General features: G+C 37.6%; 1 protein-coding gene across 1 annotated transcript; it reads right to left on the bottom strand.

Moving 5' to 3' along the window:
• LOC306767660 (cysteine-rich protein 2-like) lies at nucleotides 1–10,904 on the bottom strand (the record flags this gene model as incomplete). Its single annotated transcript, XM_079255738.1, has 8 exons — nucleotides 1–65; nucleotides 719–776; nucleotides 2,270–2,364; nucleotides 2,501–2,569; nucleotides 2,720–2,851; nucleotides 2,951–3,008; nucleotides 5,826–5,920; nucleotides 10,862–10,904. 8 exons carry the CDS (start codon nucleotides 10,902–10,904, stop codon nucleotides 1–3), a joined length of 615 nt encoding a protein of 204 aa, XP_079111864.1.
• Between the last annotated feature and the right edge of the window lie 8,033 nt (nucleotides 10,905–18,937).

Here is an 18,937-nt window from a genome sequence, read left to right as displayed (position 1 = left end):
TTAAGGCTGTGCCTCGGCTTCCGGGTCATCATAGATGTAGCTACCGACACCGCCGGTGTTAACACCTGAGGAAAAAGCACAACTATAAAGGGTTAATTCATCTGAAAACAAAGCACAATCCCAGCATAAAAGCTATTCTGTCAATGCATCTAGATGCCTTTTAAAGGGTTCAGGAGTTTCCTCTGAGATTTTCCACATCAACTCAAAGCTTTTATTTTGTCTTTAATTCAAGGCCTGCAGTTTCAGATAAGCACCTCCATATCACTGGAATTTATTTCTAGGATTTTGTGCAGGAAACAGTGCCTTCTCAGCACAACCACAAAGGCTTCAAACTACAACAACCGTAGTCAGGGTCGGATTAAAAATGCACAGGTTCCCGGGCCCAGAGTGTTCCAGGGGCCTTTCCCACCGCAACACTGTGAAAATTGTGAATGATACACTGTGAAACAACATTTCTAACATCTCTCAGCCAATGGTACCAGTAGCAACACACTAGACACTGTGGTGTAACAATCTGGCTTTTATGTACATTTTGTTTTATGTCCAAACTGCTGGTGTTTTCGCGACGTGGGCGCCAAGGGGGCGTGGGCCCCTGGGCCTGTGCCCATACGGCCCATTGGATAATCCAGCCTTGACCCTTGTCTTGCACAACTCCCTTGGATCTCTAAGAAGACTGAATTTGTGCAGAACTGACACCATTAGTGACGTCATACGTTACCTTTGGGTCCAAACAGCACAGCATAGCATGGTTTGTGGCAGTAAGGCTGTCCATCATGCTGCAACATGAAAAAGATTCTTCTGAATTTAATTCCTTCATCTGTGAACTTATATGATTATGAGTTCACATTTAAACATGAACGTTCAGTAACACAAGATCATAATTTATATTGACAGAAAACAGCTGGTTTCTGCATCTTCATGTTGATTTCAGATTATGGAGACGTTTTGTACATGGATGCCTCATCTTTAAGTGTATATGCTTTTGATAATGTGTATGATGGGGCTTTAAGATACCGAATTATAGTTTATTATCATTACTTATTGTACAAATGTTGGAACAATCTCTTAGGCCATACAAAGGCTGAGATACTGCCATTTTTTTTTTTATTTATAAAGCTGTTATTCATCTACTAATCAACCTCTCTCCATCTGAAGAAATCAGGACATTTTGGTTATACACAGGAGTTTTTATTATTTCTCAGTCCTAAAGATACAAACTGAGAGGAAAAACAGCTGCTTTGCATGGAACAAACTGCAGAAAGACCGAAAACTTCATGACTTGGTTTCATTGGAGGCTTTTAAGAAAATGTCGGATGATTTGGCAGCAGTTACATCCGTTTGTAGATATTCTGCTTGAACTGGAAGATTTACCTTTTCTGTGGGGGGGCATTTAGCCAAATTTGATCAAATGTGTTTGTGAAATTGTTTAACTTTGCAGCTGCTCTGGTGGCCAGTGCACTCTTGGAAAACAGATTTTTGTTTACACTCTGGTCTTTCCTGGTTAAAGAGTAAATAAAATAACATTGAAAAAAAAAATAACGTAAATGAATATTCTGCAAATCCAAAAGTGTCCTAAAATGTGTACTAAAAACAGCCCTGTATAAATAATTTATTCAATCTTTTAATTACATTCTAGCTTTAAATGACAATTTCCAGGAAAATTATCATTTTACATTTGTAGAAATCAGAAACACTCCCCTGCATTTAGGTATGAAAGCTATGCTTTTTAGATGCAGATTCACATTGTCTACATGCTTTATGTATTTTTTTACTTTTCAGACACACACACAACAGTTTTGTGCATTGCTCTTTAGTGGGATTGTGGTTACAGTAGCGCGTCTGTAGGTTCAAGTCCTGGTAAGCCGATAGAGGGGAACCACTGTGGGCTACTGAGTAAAACAGCGGTAAAACATTGTTTGTTCGCTACTTCATCTAGAAAAGGTTAAAATGCAGAGGCTAGTGTTCCAGTAATGTAATAGTAATAAAATAAAAATGATTATTAATTCACTCCCGTACATCATTTGTAATTATCTTAATAAGTCAACATATAAAAAAAAGACCTTTCTGCCCACAACACAAAAACCTAAATTAGCATGTTTTAATAATGTGATATCCAGCTTTGCTTTTCAAGGAAACTATCATCTCTCATACTTCTGCAATAATATTCTGATATCATGTTCACATTTTCTTCAGTCTTTGACATCTAAAGTCTAAAAAAACAGCAACACATCTGTTGTGGTAAAAGCTTGAACTCTTCCTCTATCCTCACCTCTGCGTGGCTGCCTGGAGCCAGAGTCTTACTGCACCTCTCGCAACGCAGACAGGGCCGGTGCCAGTTCTTCCCCAGAGACGACACCTTCTCAGCTGCATGGAAACACACACAGAAAGCCCACCATGGAGACAATCACCACGGCAACAAGTCGACTTCTCCACTCAGATAGATTATGCAACTCGAAGGTGCGCACACGTATGTGAGGCAGGAGGACATAAATCTGCTCACCAAAATATACAGTTTTGTTGCATCTGGGGCAGATGTTGGGTCCTCCGGAGAAAGACGAGAAGCTCGCGGCTGGAAAAGATGAAGAATGATTAGATTTTATTTTCTCGTTTAAGGCACAGTGTTTGAGGCTTGACTTTTGTCCTCACAGAGAAGATTCTTTGGTTAAATTTATCCTGCTGACATGTGACTGTTTCTATTTCTGCTTCGCACATTTCTTACCCTTCACCGGTCCCCGTGCAGGGGCTTTCTTCTCCTCCTCTGGTTTGGCATTGGTTTCCATGGAAATGGCTGCAGGGGCTTCGTTGACAGGCGCGTCGTACACGTAGGCACCAGCTCCGCCGATGTTCACACCTAGAACGCACACAAAAATAGCACAACTGCTAACCTGAACATGATCAATGTAGGGATGGAAAGGATGGTTTCTTTGTGCGAACAAACAGGAATCGGCACCTTTTGGTCCAAACAGGGCAGCGTAGCACGGCTTGTGGCAGTAAGGCTTCCCATCATGCTGCATTGTGTAAAAAGGGAAAAAGTTAGCTTGAATTTAAGAAGCAGAACCTCTTTTTCAAAATAAAAATGTCGCCATTTTTAGGCTTTAAGTTTGTGTAAATTCACACATCAATGCATAATAAGCATCAACTCATGCTGCAGTTTGTGTGCAAAGAAAGCAGGAAGAAAATGTATCATGCACTTTCTTCCCTGCTCTGCTTTGTTTATAGAAGTATAAACTAAAATCTCTTATTTTAGGAAAACGTCCTTCGCCTGACCCTCTCTGTGGAACCCGGTTCAGACAGAAAATATGCGACAATGCGTCATCAACAGTGGCAGCCATTTGTCATCCAGATCCTGCTGTCCTTTATGACTTATGTCATAACTCCACTTAGTCATATAAGAAAGACTGATCTGCATGAGAAACATTTCAGCCACATTTTCAGACAGCTGGATGTTTAAGTCCAGCTCTTCACACAGTTTGCAATCACTGGATCCACAAGCGCATGAACCCTGAGCTGTTCATACAACATTATCGCAACTTCACTGAAAAAGTCAGCTTCTCCTCTCTGCTGAAGACACTTATCTCTTCCGCTGTGTTAAAAGATAGAGAAAGTAACTGAAACAATTGCATTTGATGCATGTGCTGTGAATAACACAAGAGCTGAGCTGTTAACATCATGCACAGCACTTTTATGAGTTCGCTTTGGTTGGAACTGAGAGGGAAACTTGTGCAAGCAGCAGACTGAGTGGAAAGCAGCCTCTGTTCTTACTGGACTGTTGCATGTGTGAAGCTGATTATCTTTAGCAAAATTAACAAACTTTACAGGCAGTAAATCTCAGAAGCGATCTGAATTATTTTATTTGCAGAAAAGCACACAAACCCCTTCCAAGCAGCTACAGTTTGTATCAGGAAAGATGTCAGTGTTAGTCATATCTGGCTGAAGAGTTGTGACATAAAAATCTCCTCAAATTATGGGAAATAAATAAATTCGCAGCACAGAGAGTAAAGTGAATGCATATTTAGTCCGTTTGAGGTTAAAGCTGAATCATTTGGAGCTAAATGTTCTGTTCAGTTTGCATGTGGGGTGAAGATGGTTTTTAACACTTTTAACCACAGAAAAAACACAACTTCCCCCTGAAATTTACTGATTATTTCTGTCTTTTCACCAAAGCTGACATCTTAAACCATTTAAAAATGCTCTGACTGCAGGTTATATGATTAATCACAGCCACATTTATCAAGACATTTTAGCTTACTGACTATATATTCTCCCCACTCTGCTAACATCACTGCTTTTCTCTCCTTGTTCATCTTTAGCATTTTGGCAACAGTTAAACTCTAGTTGTAGTGTTTAATTATGTTTGATCATGGTAGAAAAATTAATAAAAAACTTGAAGAAAAAAGTTATAAAACAACTGATCAATTTTGTAGGGATTTTTTTTCTTCTTTTGGTAGTAATAACTTCCTGGATACATAAAGAAAAACTAAATAAATGTAGGCAGGGCACATGGTTCCTTTCTTTCTCCTAGAAACACCTGTTATGTTAAGGTCTGGTGATATTGGAGGTTACTCTACGTGTGCCGTCACCATCGTGCTGTGTGTGTCAGTGTTTAGTTTTATGATCTGTGTGGGGTTTTATTATCTGAGGAGATGATACGACTACTGGGAAACAAAACCTAAAGAAGACAGAAAGAAACCATTTGATGCAAGACAGAGAGAACTCCACCATACAGCTGCCCAAATCATAAAGAAATGTTTCTTCATGGTAAAATAATTGGTATCAAAGGGTTTTATTTGGTCCTTTAATCATGAATTTGTTCTGAGCAGAAAATCTTCATGATGGATGACTTTTTTTTCCACTGCTCCATTATTTACTCCTTGTTTCTACAGCTGTGGGAACAGAAAACGTGCGGTACAGGCAGCCCTTCAGGACATTATAATTGCTTTGGTTCAAAGGGTCTCAGCGTCATGTTCCAGCTCTGCAGTCATAGTGATTTCTGCACACAGCGTGCCGTAAAACTCTGTGGTTTATGTCCGTCTGTCTGCAGAAATGTTCCGTTTGAAATATCACCGCTTTCCTTCCAGTCTCTGCATCATTATGTGTGTTTATCTGTGATATGAAATAATAAGCTGAGAATTAATCAAGGCTGCCTCTGGATTCCTGCCTGTGACATTTGTCAACTTGCAAATATATTTAATTAAAATTATGGTTAAAAGTTTCCGTTTGAGCTCTAAATAAAATGTTTTTCACAAAAAAAAAAAAAAAAAAAAAGTTTCTTTGCTCCTTTTCTTTTTAACAATAGGTGCTTTTTTAACAAATGGTTGAGATAAACAATAATAATATGGTAAAAATAGGGAAATGGTCAGAATTTAAAACAGTAATGGGAAAACAAAAACTTCCTTTTAGCACCGTGTACCCATACCGTTGTTGTACAATCAATTATAGCTGCTGAAAAATTTGCTCTGGCTGTTAAAGATAAGGGTCAACAAAATAATGAATACTATTAATTGTTTAAAAAGTTACTAAAATTTCATAAGTAACAGTGGTTAAAAAAAAAAGATTGCTTTTTGACATTACATTACTGTAATTTTATTCAAAGCATATTTCTCTTTTTAACATCTTTCTTTTTCTTTTAAAACATTTTGTTTGTTTGTTTTTAATGCTCCCTGCACATCGCGATCATGTTTTGGTTTCATGTAAAGCGCTTTAAATTGTCTTATACATGAAAGGTGTAATACACATAGATTTTTCTTTACCTTACTTTTAAAAACAATCAATAAATCTAAATGAAATCGTGGTCTAACACAACTTCCTGCTTCACTTCCTGTTACCTCAGCGTGGCCGCCCGGATTCAGCGTCTTGTTGCAGCGCTCACACTTCAGACAGAACTTGTGCCAGTCTTTCCCTAACGACGACACTTTCTCCGCTGTGGGAAAAGATAAACAGAAATTACTTTGAAATGAAATTCATTCCAAATTTATTATAAATTTTAGGTTTATTATATGTGAGTGAAACATTACTTGCATATATTTTCATGTTATTGAACTTAAATGACACTTTTACATAAAACAGTTTAAGCAGGAGAATAAACATCTCTAATGGGGATCGGCGCCCAGAAAAACAGCCATTCATGACATAGATGGGAACATTTTTCATTTGCTCTTTTTAGAGCAAAACTGCTGGCACTCCTCCGCAGACGCAACCTCTCACCTCATCGTTGGAAAGCTTCCATCCTTTCCACGGTATGAAAAACATTCTCATTCTTTCATTCAGTCTTTTATTTATACTTGTTTGCACGAATCAACAATCCCAACCACTCATTTCACAATTTATCTCACTTCCTTTCCTCATTTCCTCTGCTTCAGGAACAAATACTTGTTTTTATTCTGACTAACATGCTTTGCATCGTTTCGTCTACTGATGTGACCTGGAAATTGATCTAAATGATTGGGAACACCTTAAGAGGGGAGGATTGGAAGATTCCTGGAGGATCTTATGTAGGGGGGAACACAGACTTTTACACGCCTGCATTGAATGTTTCTCTCTCATCCTAACAGGGAAGCGCTAAACACAAGGAGGAGATGTGTCTGATGGGAGAAATGTGACATGTAATAATTAACTCGGCTACAACTCCATGGAGTCATGCTTTGGTCTCTTTGAGTGCAGCGATTAAAAGGCTGTTAGAAACATTTTTGTGAGGGAGAATTTATCATTGGAAACATGTAAAGTTTGACACAACATTTACAGAAGACATGAGCGATACTTATTGTGAGTTATATCAGCGCGGCAGTGTACAGTCCTGGCTGTCTGAGCGATAAAAAACACTTAATGGGTACTTTAGACTTCAGATCAGCCAAAAGCACATTCTGTCCACAGTCTTCTGAAAAGCACTGCAATGAGTCAGATTTCTGTTTTAATAGAAATTCAACCTTTTTATGGAGCAACTATGTTGTTCATCCATCCATCCATCCATCCATCCATCTGAACATCCATACATCCATCCATCCATACATCCATCCATGTATCCATCCATCCATCCATCTGAACATCCATCCATCCATTCATCCATCCATCCATCCATCCATCCATTCATCCGGTCATCCATCCATCCATCCATTCATCCATCCATCCACCCATCCATCCATCAATCTATTCGTCCGTCCATCCGTCTGAACATCCATCCATCCATTCATCCATTCATCCGTCCACCCAACCATCCATCTATTCATCCATCCATCTGTCCATCCATCCATCCATCCACCCATCCATCCATCCATTCATCCGTCCATCCAACCATCCATCTATTCATCCATCCATCTGTCCATCCATCCATCCATCCATCCATCCATTCATTCATTCATCCATCCATCTATCCGTCCATCCATCCATCCATCTATTCATCCATCCATCCATTCATCCATCCGTTCGTCTGTTCATCCATTCATCCATTCATCCATCCATCCATCCATCCATCCATCCGCTGTAACCCTAACTCCCAGTGTTTATAGATAAAATAAGACCTAAGTTCGACCTGTTTAAGACACCTATAAATCTGTTACGACAAGGATTGTGACTGAATCGATACAACAAACAATATTTTACAGTTCTTTCTCTTTTTGTAGTTAGGCAGTTGCTAGGCAACTGGGAGAGATGCCAGTAAGTTACCTATTTTATCCAAGATGTTGTTTCAAATAGTCTCGCTGACAGATTTGTTACCATGACAACGGACAGAGTTAGCTTTGCTTCTACTTTTCCAGCATTAATTACTAAGCTAAGCTAGCAAACCGCTATTTGCTTTTCATACTGGGGAGGTAGCCTCTAATCTGTCAATCATTTCCCTAAAATATTGATAAACTATCCTGTTAACGTCCAATCAGGCATTTGAAGATTATAACAAATAACATTTTTGTATGACTTTTTTTTTTTTTTTTTTTTTTTAAATCAACTAGCTAATTATCTCAGCTAGCTGGTTGCAAGATGGTGGAAACATGTCAGTCCTGACAAAGAGATGGAACTGTTTTGGTCTGCAGATGTAAAACTGAACCACTAAGGTGTGTATTAAAAATAAGCTAGAGATGAGTGGTTATATAGTCTTCAACATTTTACAGTTTCTTTTTTAACTTTTACACACTCTTCATTAATAGACCTTAATGTCTAATGTAAACCAGACCGTGTTGGGTTTTCAGTCTGGTAATGCAGAGGAGATCACCTCCTCCTCTGACTGTAACTTAAAGCTGGATGCTGCTTGAAGAACATGATTCTTGTGTGTCCTTCTGGACATGGAAGGAACTTATGCAGCAGCTGCGTGAATGATATGTGCTTCCATGTTACTCACCAAAGGTCTTCAATAACATCAGAAAAAGTCGATAGACTTGTTAATAGTTGCTAAAAGAGTTGCAACAGGGGTCTCAAAAATGACTTAATAAAGCACCAAAGTGCTATGTTTCAGTAGAAGTCTACAGTGTGCAACGGTGTTATTGGTGTATCAGGTAATTGTGCACTGACAAATGTTCCACAATTAAATGAGTTCATTTTTTAATGCATTAATCTTTCTGTAATTAATTAATTCATGATGAATGCATTGAATTCCCACCCATAAAATAAACACACTGATTTGGTTCCATTAGTAATGCAACTAATTTTAAACCTATTTATAATTCCTCAACTCTCTGACAATAATTCATCAACAATAAAATCTACATAAAATCTGCCTGTTCTGACCTCTAACAACATCTTAGAGAGTCTCGGAGAAAGTCTTTGTTTGAGGGAAGCAGCTACTGTTATGTAGTTTAGGCAGATGGATGAGCAGAGGGAGCAAGAAGTTCACCAACAGTTTATCTGCTTCTTCTCCTCCCAAAATATCCCAGCAGATACACCGAGCCTGATACAACATGACACTTCCTGTTTAGACTCACTGGCTGGCCAGCCTGTCAGTGTGATATGTGACAGCGGGTCGCGCTGGCACGCTGTGACTACTTCACAGTGATGGAGAATGTGTGTGTGTGTGTGTGTACAACTACTGTACAAGAGAACATTAATTTTCTCCTTGTTTCTCAGCATCAGAGCTGTAAGAATCTAAAGCCACAGGTGCATTTTTTTTTACAAGACAAATATTTAAGTCTGCGTTTTCTCAATAATCATCTTCAGCACATTTTTTCCTTCTAGTTCACTTGTTTAACATTTGTGACAGGTGGCCCTTTTACTTTAATTCTCCTTAACCTGTCTCCCTTCAAACATGTCAGACGAGCACAGTGTAGTGGTATTTTGCAGTAAATGCATTCATGCAGAAAATACAGTGCACTCATAAAAAAATGACTTAAAGGTCAGAGACGGATTTAAAGCTGAAATCTGGGAGGTGTTAACAATCACAGAGCATTAAAGTTATAACTTGTGCACATTTCCTCTGCAATAATTCCCTTTACTGCTGCTAAACAATATTGACACAGTATCTTGTGTTTCTTTTAAAAACATTTGCAGATTTTCTAAGATCACCGCAGCGTTTTATGGAGGACAAAAGAGAGAGATCAGCACTGTTTGATCCAGACTGCAGGGTGGGGTTTGTCTGCTGTTCTCCAGGGGAAAAGAGGAGAAAGAACAAAAAGAGAATTGATCCACACAAGCAACGTGCAATCAATTATTTACAACGTTAATGTGGTGCAGCTTCTGAAGAAATGAATATTTCCTGGACCTAAAGGCCGACATGTGGGATTGTCTATGAGCTGGGAGATAACACAGTTTACTGATAAGCAAACAGACCTGTTAATGGTCCTGAAATCTTATACAGAGATAGTGAAGCTATTCCTGCCGGATCTGTGCTGCGCTGATGCAGAGCAGACGTCTTTTAGTCTGACGCTCTGCAGCGGAGACACAGTTGGATCGACTTCAAAAAGAAAACCTGTGACCGTCACACGGGATCACAATGAGAATGCTTAGCTTTGCACAACGCATTATGGTCCCCATATAATTATGGCACAAAGGTTGACACACCTGCAAACAATAAGCTGTTAAAGTTTAACTCAGACTGAGAACAGAAAAAAAAATCATCATACAAAATGTAGCCAAAGAGATGCCAATGGACTCATTAATGGAAGTTTTCTAACATATTCATGATGTGGGTATGAATACAGATATTCCATATATGGACATCCTTTTCCTTATATGGACGTCATTGAGACTCACTGATGCCTATTGATATTTTTGCCTTTTTGATATACATGGTTATCAGTAAAAAGAAGGCACATTGCTGGAATGCTAAGGATGGGTGACGTCATGAGCTTTAGGGTCTCCATTACATATTTTTATCCTGATTCATCATTGACAAAGTCAGAGGAAAATCTCATAGTGCATTTTTACCATACTTAAGATGATTAATAACATTTTTGTCATGTTTTCACATTAGGTAATGATCTTTTATAATGACAATATTGTTAATATAACAAAGAAAAATCCCCAAAATCAATTACTTTAAAACCATCGACATGCTTTAAACATTACATATTAAAAGATAATATATTTCTGACTTTAACAAGCTGTTCCAGTGAGACACAAAAGGCTTGATGACATAAAGACCCCTCAGTGTCTGCATGTCATCCCACATCCTGCAGCTCTCTGTGGTTTAGATACACGCACACACACACACACACACACACACACACACACACACACACACACACACACACACACACACCTCACTGGGAAAACATCTATCTGAGCTCTAGCAGAGATTTTAATCACATTACTCAACACTTTCTTCATATGAAGAAGCCCTGAGGGGGGGCTAGTCCTCCACCCAGCAGTCACAGACATCGTGTCTGACTCTCCTCTGCAGCGGCTGTCATCACGCACGCGGCTGTCATCACGCACTCACCGAAATACACCGTCTTGTCGCATTTTGGACATTTTGACGCCATGATGAAAGTCCGCAGAAAGAATCAGTGTGTGTCCACCAGTCTGTCTTTCCGTCTGTCTGCGGGCGCAGACACACCTCCGAGGATGCTGCTGATTCAGTGACGGTGAGGAGACTCGCATCCGCCCCTCAGCGCGCCGTCCTGCGCAGGCGTAACCCCGCCCTTAAAGTGACGTCACCAAACTCTAACCTCAACGAGCAGATAAAAGAAGTACTTTAAGAGATCATGTCGTAATGCTTCCAGATACTGGTCCAACTGGAACTTTGTTTACTGGATCCTGCTTCTCTGAGCTGTCGCTCTTATCAATAAAATAAAATAAAATAAAATGATTATTCTTTTTATTAATTCATAAATAATTATGAATGAACAGCTGTTGGCAGGAATGATGACCCCTGTACCTTTGTGTCTTCAGATGAAGAAGCCTCTCACTGAACACACTTCCTGTCGTGCTGAACATGTGAAGAATTGTCTGTTATGTTCATCAGCTCTTTGTTATTATTTTAACGACCATAATGTATTAGCTTGCATCGAAAAGAAATAGTCTGGGCTGCAAATATCATCTTTTTACTGGAATAATCTTTATTTAACCTGGGAAAAAAATTAGGTATTTAATGTGGTGTTTTGAAAGAAATCGCCACATTTAAATAAATTTTCTTTTTATTTAAAAGAAATATAATTCATGCCACCTTCAGCAAAAGGAACATTATCATTATTTTGTTTTGTTTTTTCTCTATTTTTTTGGCGATATATATTTAATTTATTATAACAACACACCTTTTATTATATGTTGTGATATGAGAAGATAATGTTTGGTTCCTATTTACTGTGTTTCTGTGACAGATTTATATCACGTGTCTGTTTTTCTCTTTTAGCTTGTTTTGGTTTGATTGTTTTTAGTCTCTGTCATTGTTTTCAGAAGGTTTTATTTCTACTGTTGAATGTTCTTTTGCACCTTCCTGCCATGCTTTTATTGTTTTATGTGAAGCACTTTGAATTGTGGAATAAATCTACTCAGCCTTATTTTTATCGTATAGATTTTTTACAAAAACAAATAACCCAACAACAACCAAAGATAATTCACAGCTTAAATTCAATTTTTTTTCTCAGCAAGCATTTTTTAACGTAACCAAACTGTGACTTGCATACATAATGTGTTGTTATTAATGCCTTTGTAGGATTGTTCATGCAAATATGTTGTTTGTAAAATGTGGTCGTTATAAATAACAGCAACATTAATTAAACCTAAACTGCATGTTGACTCATATTTAGCCTTATGTAAACATACAATATTTTTCTTTGCCACTTGAGAGCAGCAAAAAAAGCTGTTAAAAGAAAATTAATATTTCAGGTTAGAAATTAGCTGAACTTGCCATGAAAGATGACCAAAATAAGCTCACTATTTTCTCTGAAATCTTAATCAAATTAATCAACCGCCTGCGTAGCTGGACGTGACACAAGCAAAGCAAAACACTAAAGATTTTTCCTGTGTGTCAGTAAAGTGAACAAACATGTAAAAGGTTTTATATTATGGGTTTATAATAATTTATAAAAAAAAAAAAAAAAAAAAAAAAAAAGGGTCTTTATGGTGCTGCAACTTGTGGCACCATTAAATGTTCAGATATAATGCATTCATTTTTTCTTTCTTGTTTTCAGGCTAAAAACAATGGATTTCTTTTAAATTTTACATGATTGTACAATTTTTTCCCCACTTCTTAGAAGAATAAAGTGTTTATTTTAAAAACTAAAATAGAAATAGAAATGCGGTTCTTGAAAATGGCGATTTATAGATAGGTCATTATAAAAAGATCAAAGTTGTGTGTGTTCAACAGGTCATTTGTGTGGTTCTTTGGACAGTAATGGCTGCAGACCCCTGCTCTATATAATACGTTTCAGTTGTTTTTCTGCATATTTACTCCAAAATAATATCCAAACTGTTATTTACATTAAGACATGTTCCATGATGAAGATGTTCCATACTTGGTAAAAATTAAAACCTACAACCACAAGTGTTTGTAGGTTTTTGTCTGCTGTTAAAGAATTGACTTCAGCTCAGTTGACTTGCACAAAATACAGTAAAACAAGATCTATAGGATATCTATTTTTTTGTTGTTTTCAGTTTAAGGAGTGCTTCACACTACGCCTCATTCCAGAAACCAGAATTATAAATCATCACAATGTGTACAGATAATAAAGATAACAGAAAATGGTGATAAATGATACAGATTCTACCTGAATTGCTGCTTTTTTGACCCTTTTGCATCAATCAGCGTCACGTTTCAGCTCTGTTTGTTTCCTCTGTGTGGTTGTTAGGTTACGACATCGCTGCTCTTCACCGGGAATGTTAAGTGATGCTCTGCAGCTCACAGGAATATTACTCTGTACATTCTTGGCTCTGAGATACCAGAAGAGCTGATATATAGATGTCCTTTTATGTGGAGCTGGGAATAAAAACCTGCATGTGTCCTTTTCAAAACACTTTGACAGAAGATCTCAGTAAACTCAAAGTAAATGGCTGAATTCTTCCCTTTTTACATTTACTATACTTCTACAGAAGATCTAATTCATTTATGGACTTAACATATCTATTGAAGTGCATACGAGCTATATAGCAAAAGCATAAAAGGCTTAAAAAGAAGTTTGATCATTTCTGGAAATTCTAGTTGCCTGGCAACCAGGAAAACTGGTTATGAGGATGTACAGCTGATGGGTCCCTGATTTCTCTGTGGATATTTCAAAACCTCAACTCACCTATGTTTTTTACTAAACATATAAACTTTTCACTTTTAAATACATTAAAACCGTATAATTCACAGGTCTGAGTTGTTTAATCTGCTTATACCATGGTGCCACACACTAAACATTTCATAACATGTTTTCAAAAAAAAAAAAAAGGAAAAATCCTGCTAAATGTGCTGTAGTATAGGAGCTATATAGGAGCTGTGAATCAGTTGATTAATGTGTTGTTATGGTGACGCTCATACCAGAAGAATATTACAGTAATTTAATTTATGCAAATAATGCAGTCAGTTAAAATCAGAATTATCCCTGACCTTGATAAAATGGTATTTAATAGATTTTTTCCTCAGAATGACAGTTTCTATCAAGCTGAAGCTGGCCTCCGTTGTTAAGGAGGCATTACTGGTGGTGTAGAGATGTGTTTCTTCAGTTCCCAAGTAGAATCACTGCTGACATTAGCTTCTAAATACAAAGGCACAAAAATATATTTCACCAATTAAACTTTTCCTTTTGCTTATAGCTGCAACAAACTGCAATTACTCTGTGTGTGTGTTTGTGTGTGTGTGTGTGTGTGTGTGTTTTATCCTCAAACGTGATGAAGGTTAATTTATTTTTCTCAATATTATTTATGGAATAAGACTTTGTCCAGCATTTGTTCTCCCTCTGCTGGACAGTGGGATGTCCAGCAGTTCTACCTTTCCTTCTAATAATACATATGTGTAATTTGTTTATTGATAAAGTTCTTTTTATTAGGTTTACGTGAAACATGATCTCATTAAAAAAAAAAAAAAAAAACACCAAAAAAAACAAAAAAAAAACAAAACAGGTTGAATTTATAATTGGTTTAATTGAATAAAGTGATGTTATAAAGTTCTGCCAGTAGAGGGCGCAAATGTACTGGTTTTCCATGCTTAACAACCTGAGAGTTACATGCAATCATCTCTTTTATTTTTTCAAATGACACTTTTAAAACTGATTAAAGTTGCTACATTTTGCTGGTAAAACGCTCCTAGATTATTTAGGTTTGGGTTAGGGTGTGTGGACAAAAATATCTAAAAATATCTTTTCTTTTATGGTTTGTTTTTGTCAAATAAAATGCAAATGTTTCTAGTTTCTGTGGTCTGTAAGCAAGGCTCTAAAACAAGTTACTAATGCAAAACTATAAAGTTAGAAGAAGCAAGAAAGTTAAGTAAAAATGGGCAACAGGTTGGAGCAGCCTGGCTCCATGATTCATTAAAATGTGTGACTGAAGAGGATTTTGAAAAGAAAGGTGAAAACACAGGTGAAAATAAAAGATTTGGTTACCAGTACTTTTTCTTTTATACCATTCATTTACAATTACCTATTTTTAACAAATAAAACTAAAGCCAATTCTAACATGTTTCCCTTAAATCACACCATTGTTCAGTGTATATTAATGCAAGGACAACACAAAACAAGAATAAAACTCATAAATATATGAAAAATATAATAAATATTTAGGCTATTAAGATAAAATATAGCTTTCTTTAAGGAAAATTAAATGAAAATCAAAAGGTAATAGAATAATTACTCTTACTGTGAATATAATTAAATCTTTAACTTAAAAGAACTTTGTGCTCAGAAACCTGCATGAAACCAGTATAATATTAATACAACAACCTTCACTGCTTATCATCCTCATCAGGACAAAATGACATCAGATGAGTTACCAAAAGGCTGACCAGCTCTGGTCGTTGAGGCCCACAATCCTGCAGGTTTTCCATGTATCCTGCTCCAACACACCTGACTCAAACATATCACTCATTGTGCAGCACTTTATTGGCTGTTGGATCCTGAAACTGAAGCCAGGTGAGTTGGAACAGGGAAACATGGAAAACCTGCAGGACAGTAGCCCTCAAGTACCGACCTTGAACACCCCTGGGCCACCATGATCATGTGAAACAGAATGAAAACACTGTGGAAGGTTTTTACACATCATCTTCTTGAATAAATCTCTCTGAAATAAAACCAAATTGCATCTTTGAAATATTTTTTTAAGTCTCAAATCCAATATTTGAAAGAGTAGATAGTAATGAAACAATTCCAGAGTAAGAATGTGCCTGTCCCTGGTTAAAATGTGTCTTAATAAAACTGCTGAACACTATAAAGCCAAACATTTTATATTTATCATACAGTTTCTGAGACATTTTGCATCACTTTAATGGTAAAAACTTTACTCAAAATCCCGATGCACACAATCTGATACTCTGATAATCCTCTGAGCCTGATAGATGCCAGGAAGCAGCAGATTAAACTTTAATAATATTTTTAAGGGCCAAACAAAGAGCTCATATTCAAAACATTACACTTATCTTACCATTCTTTCATTCACCAGACCTTAATGTTCATGTTAAATGTAAAATAATTTACAAATAGCAATGAACTACATGTCCAGAGAATGTGTGATTAGAAGATCATTTCAAGTATTGATAAAGCATCTGATAAATGATGGTACTGTGACAAGAAAACTAAAAGGATGCTGGAAGTGATTTATTTTGCTGGTTTATGGAGCTGCTGCTGACACTTTCTGTGTTTGTGCACATTGGAATTTGTCTGCAGAGACACTTAACATGTATCCTGAAGTACTGAGACATAAATATGATGTTCTCAATGGGAAGATGTGATGTGTTTAGTAAACTTGGAAGGCATTGGAGGAGTACAAACCACATCTCCAGTGTCATCATGTCTCCTGTTTTCCAGCTACATCTGCTGTCAACGGTGCCTGGACTCTGTTACAGAATGTGGTTCAAACTGAGCATCATCTTTTTTCCTCCTACCACCAGCATGAGGTCAGGATTTATCACCAGACACAGTAGTGGTTATACCCACTCTGAGCTGGGAGTAAGTTGCTTCCCACAGGGTGTTAGTTACCAGTGTGGTTACAGAGGAAAGTATAAGTAAGAATAGTGCAGCATCTGCTTTGATTTAGATTTGCATTTGGATTCATGAGGGGTGACTGAACATGACAGTGACCATTCAAGCAAAAAATTGCTTCGGGGAGACAATGTAACTGATCTTAAGTACTTTAGACACCTTTATGGTGTTGATGGATACATGAACATAAATCAACAAAACAGACGAAGCTCGTTATGTTTATTTAAGACTGAGCCGCTTTTAGAGATTCAGTCACTTCTGAAGGACAACAAAGGATGCAGAGAAGCACGATGGAGCCACTCCGACAGATTAAAACGTCTTTGTTCCTGGTTCTGATGCTTCAGTTTACAGGTATATTTATCATATTAAATAAAACAATTTTAATCCATTAAAAATCTTTACTAATGTAGCTTCAATGATTTTTCCTCCTTTAACAATGCAGACGTGTTTGGATTGGGAAATGATCCTCACACTGACACAAAACATGACAAACATTCAGTGTTTTTCATATCTGATTCTTCACAGCAGCAGCAGAATTTTTATCCTTTGTCACTGCCGGAGCCGGCGGTGACATCAGTTTGCTTTGTGAAAATGCGACACCTCATCAGCGTGACTGTGGCTGTACCACCTGGATCTTCAGTAATAGGACAGAAGCAAAACAGCTGTTTGAACTTGAGAGATTCACAAAGATGCAGAAGCTGAATTAGACAGACTGAGTCTTTCAGCAGACTGTTCTCTGGTCATAAGGCAGGTCAAGGAGGAGGATGCTGGTCGTTACACCTGCAGACAGTTTGCATCAGGACAACATCGTGCACCAGACCCTGAGGTTGATCTGTCTGTCATCACCAGTGAGTTATCAGAACAACATCCTGGAATGTCACAATGATTATGTGATGGAGTTAATGTGACTTTCTTTGTGTTTCTCCTATATCTCCATCTTCACCAGTGACTGTAGGGAAGGACAAAGATAAAGACATGTTGATCTGCTCTGTGGTGGAATATCAGCGCTGTATGCACACAGTGGAGTGGCTGTTTGATCGTAAACCGATAACACCCCCAGAAAGGACATCAGCACCTTCCTGCTCTGCCAATGTAACGTTTGAAACATCTCGCCTGAACCTCTCGATCTCTGAAGCTCTCAAGTCGGAGCTTTTAAAGTCATTCATCATTTCCGAACCGCTTATTCCAATTCAGGGTCGCGGGGAAGCTGGAGCCTATCCCAGCTGGCTTTGGGCGACAGGCAGGGTACACCCTGGACAGCTCGCCAGTCCATCGCAGAGCTTTTAAAGTGTAAAGTGAAAAAATAGTTACACAGAAAAAATGCAGCTTTTTCCCGTGAGAAAACTCCCCTTCGGAGAGAAAACAGGTACATAATGAACTCTTTATAATCATTTAAGCTGAAAATATTTCTTTATTTTCAGTAACTCAAGGTTGAACTTTGCCATAATGCTTTCTTTCTTTCTTTCTTTCTTTCTTTCTTTCTTTCTTTCTTTCTTTCTGTAAAAGTAAAAAGGTTTCAATGCAAACTGTGTTTACATCCTGTTTCTGCTCAGGTCAAGGAACTCAACTGGTGACACAAGTCAAAGTGAACTGGTCTTCACTGGGAGGAAACACACATCCGAACAACAACGATCCATCACAACAAGCAGGTAGAGACAGAATAATCTGCTGAGGTGTGAATGTCAGACTGATCCAGTCTCAGTCTTACCAGACTGTTCAATGAGAGCGTCTGCTGTTGTTATTTCTCCTGGAGGTTCACCATGGCAGCGGTATGTTGTTGTGTCGGTGCTGTTAGCAGCTCTGCTGACATCTGTCGTTGCAGTTAACATCTGGACCAAACTTCAAGGTGAAAATAAAATTAACTAAACTTTCAGTAATAAAAAGAACAAATAAACTTCAAGTTGTTTAAATATTAAATCAAAATTCAAGTCTCATTTTTATGTTTTTGTATTTTCAGGCAACCAAACGAGGACTGAAGTAAACACAGTGAGTTGAAACACTAATCATTCAATTATTTTAAATGTTTATTGGCTACTTTACAAAGGAAAACCTGTCTGATATTTATAAAGGCAAGTCATGTTTGTTTGTAGAGCACAAAAAGAATTATCGGGATGAAACATCAAAAAGATTAAAGAAGGTGCATAGAAAGAATTAGAAGGTAATATAAAGCAGCAACAAATAGCAAAATTCAATAATAAAATCAATGTAATATCATACGTTTGATTAATCTGAGTATTGTTCTTTTTAACTGGAAATCATCCAAGACAGAAACGTTGAGTGGTTTCATGAATGTTAAATTTAGTATGAACCACTTTGTCATTTCTGCTCCTCTTCCTCTGGTTCAGCCTCACCGGCCAATCAACAGCCCACACCACATTTCCCAGGATTCTCCTGGCCCTGCCAGT

The sequence above is a fragment of the Telmatherina bonti genome (genome assembly GCF_933228915.1).
Source record: "Telmatherina bonti genome assembly, chromosome: 16".
Classification (NCBI taxonomy): Eukaryota; Metazoa; Chordata; class Actinopteri; order Atheriniformes; family Telmatherinidae; genus Telmatherina; species Telmatherina bonti.
This window is presented reverse-complemented; position numbering and strand designations above follow the sequence as displayed.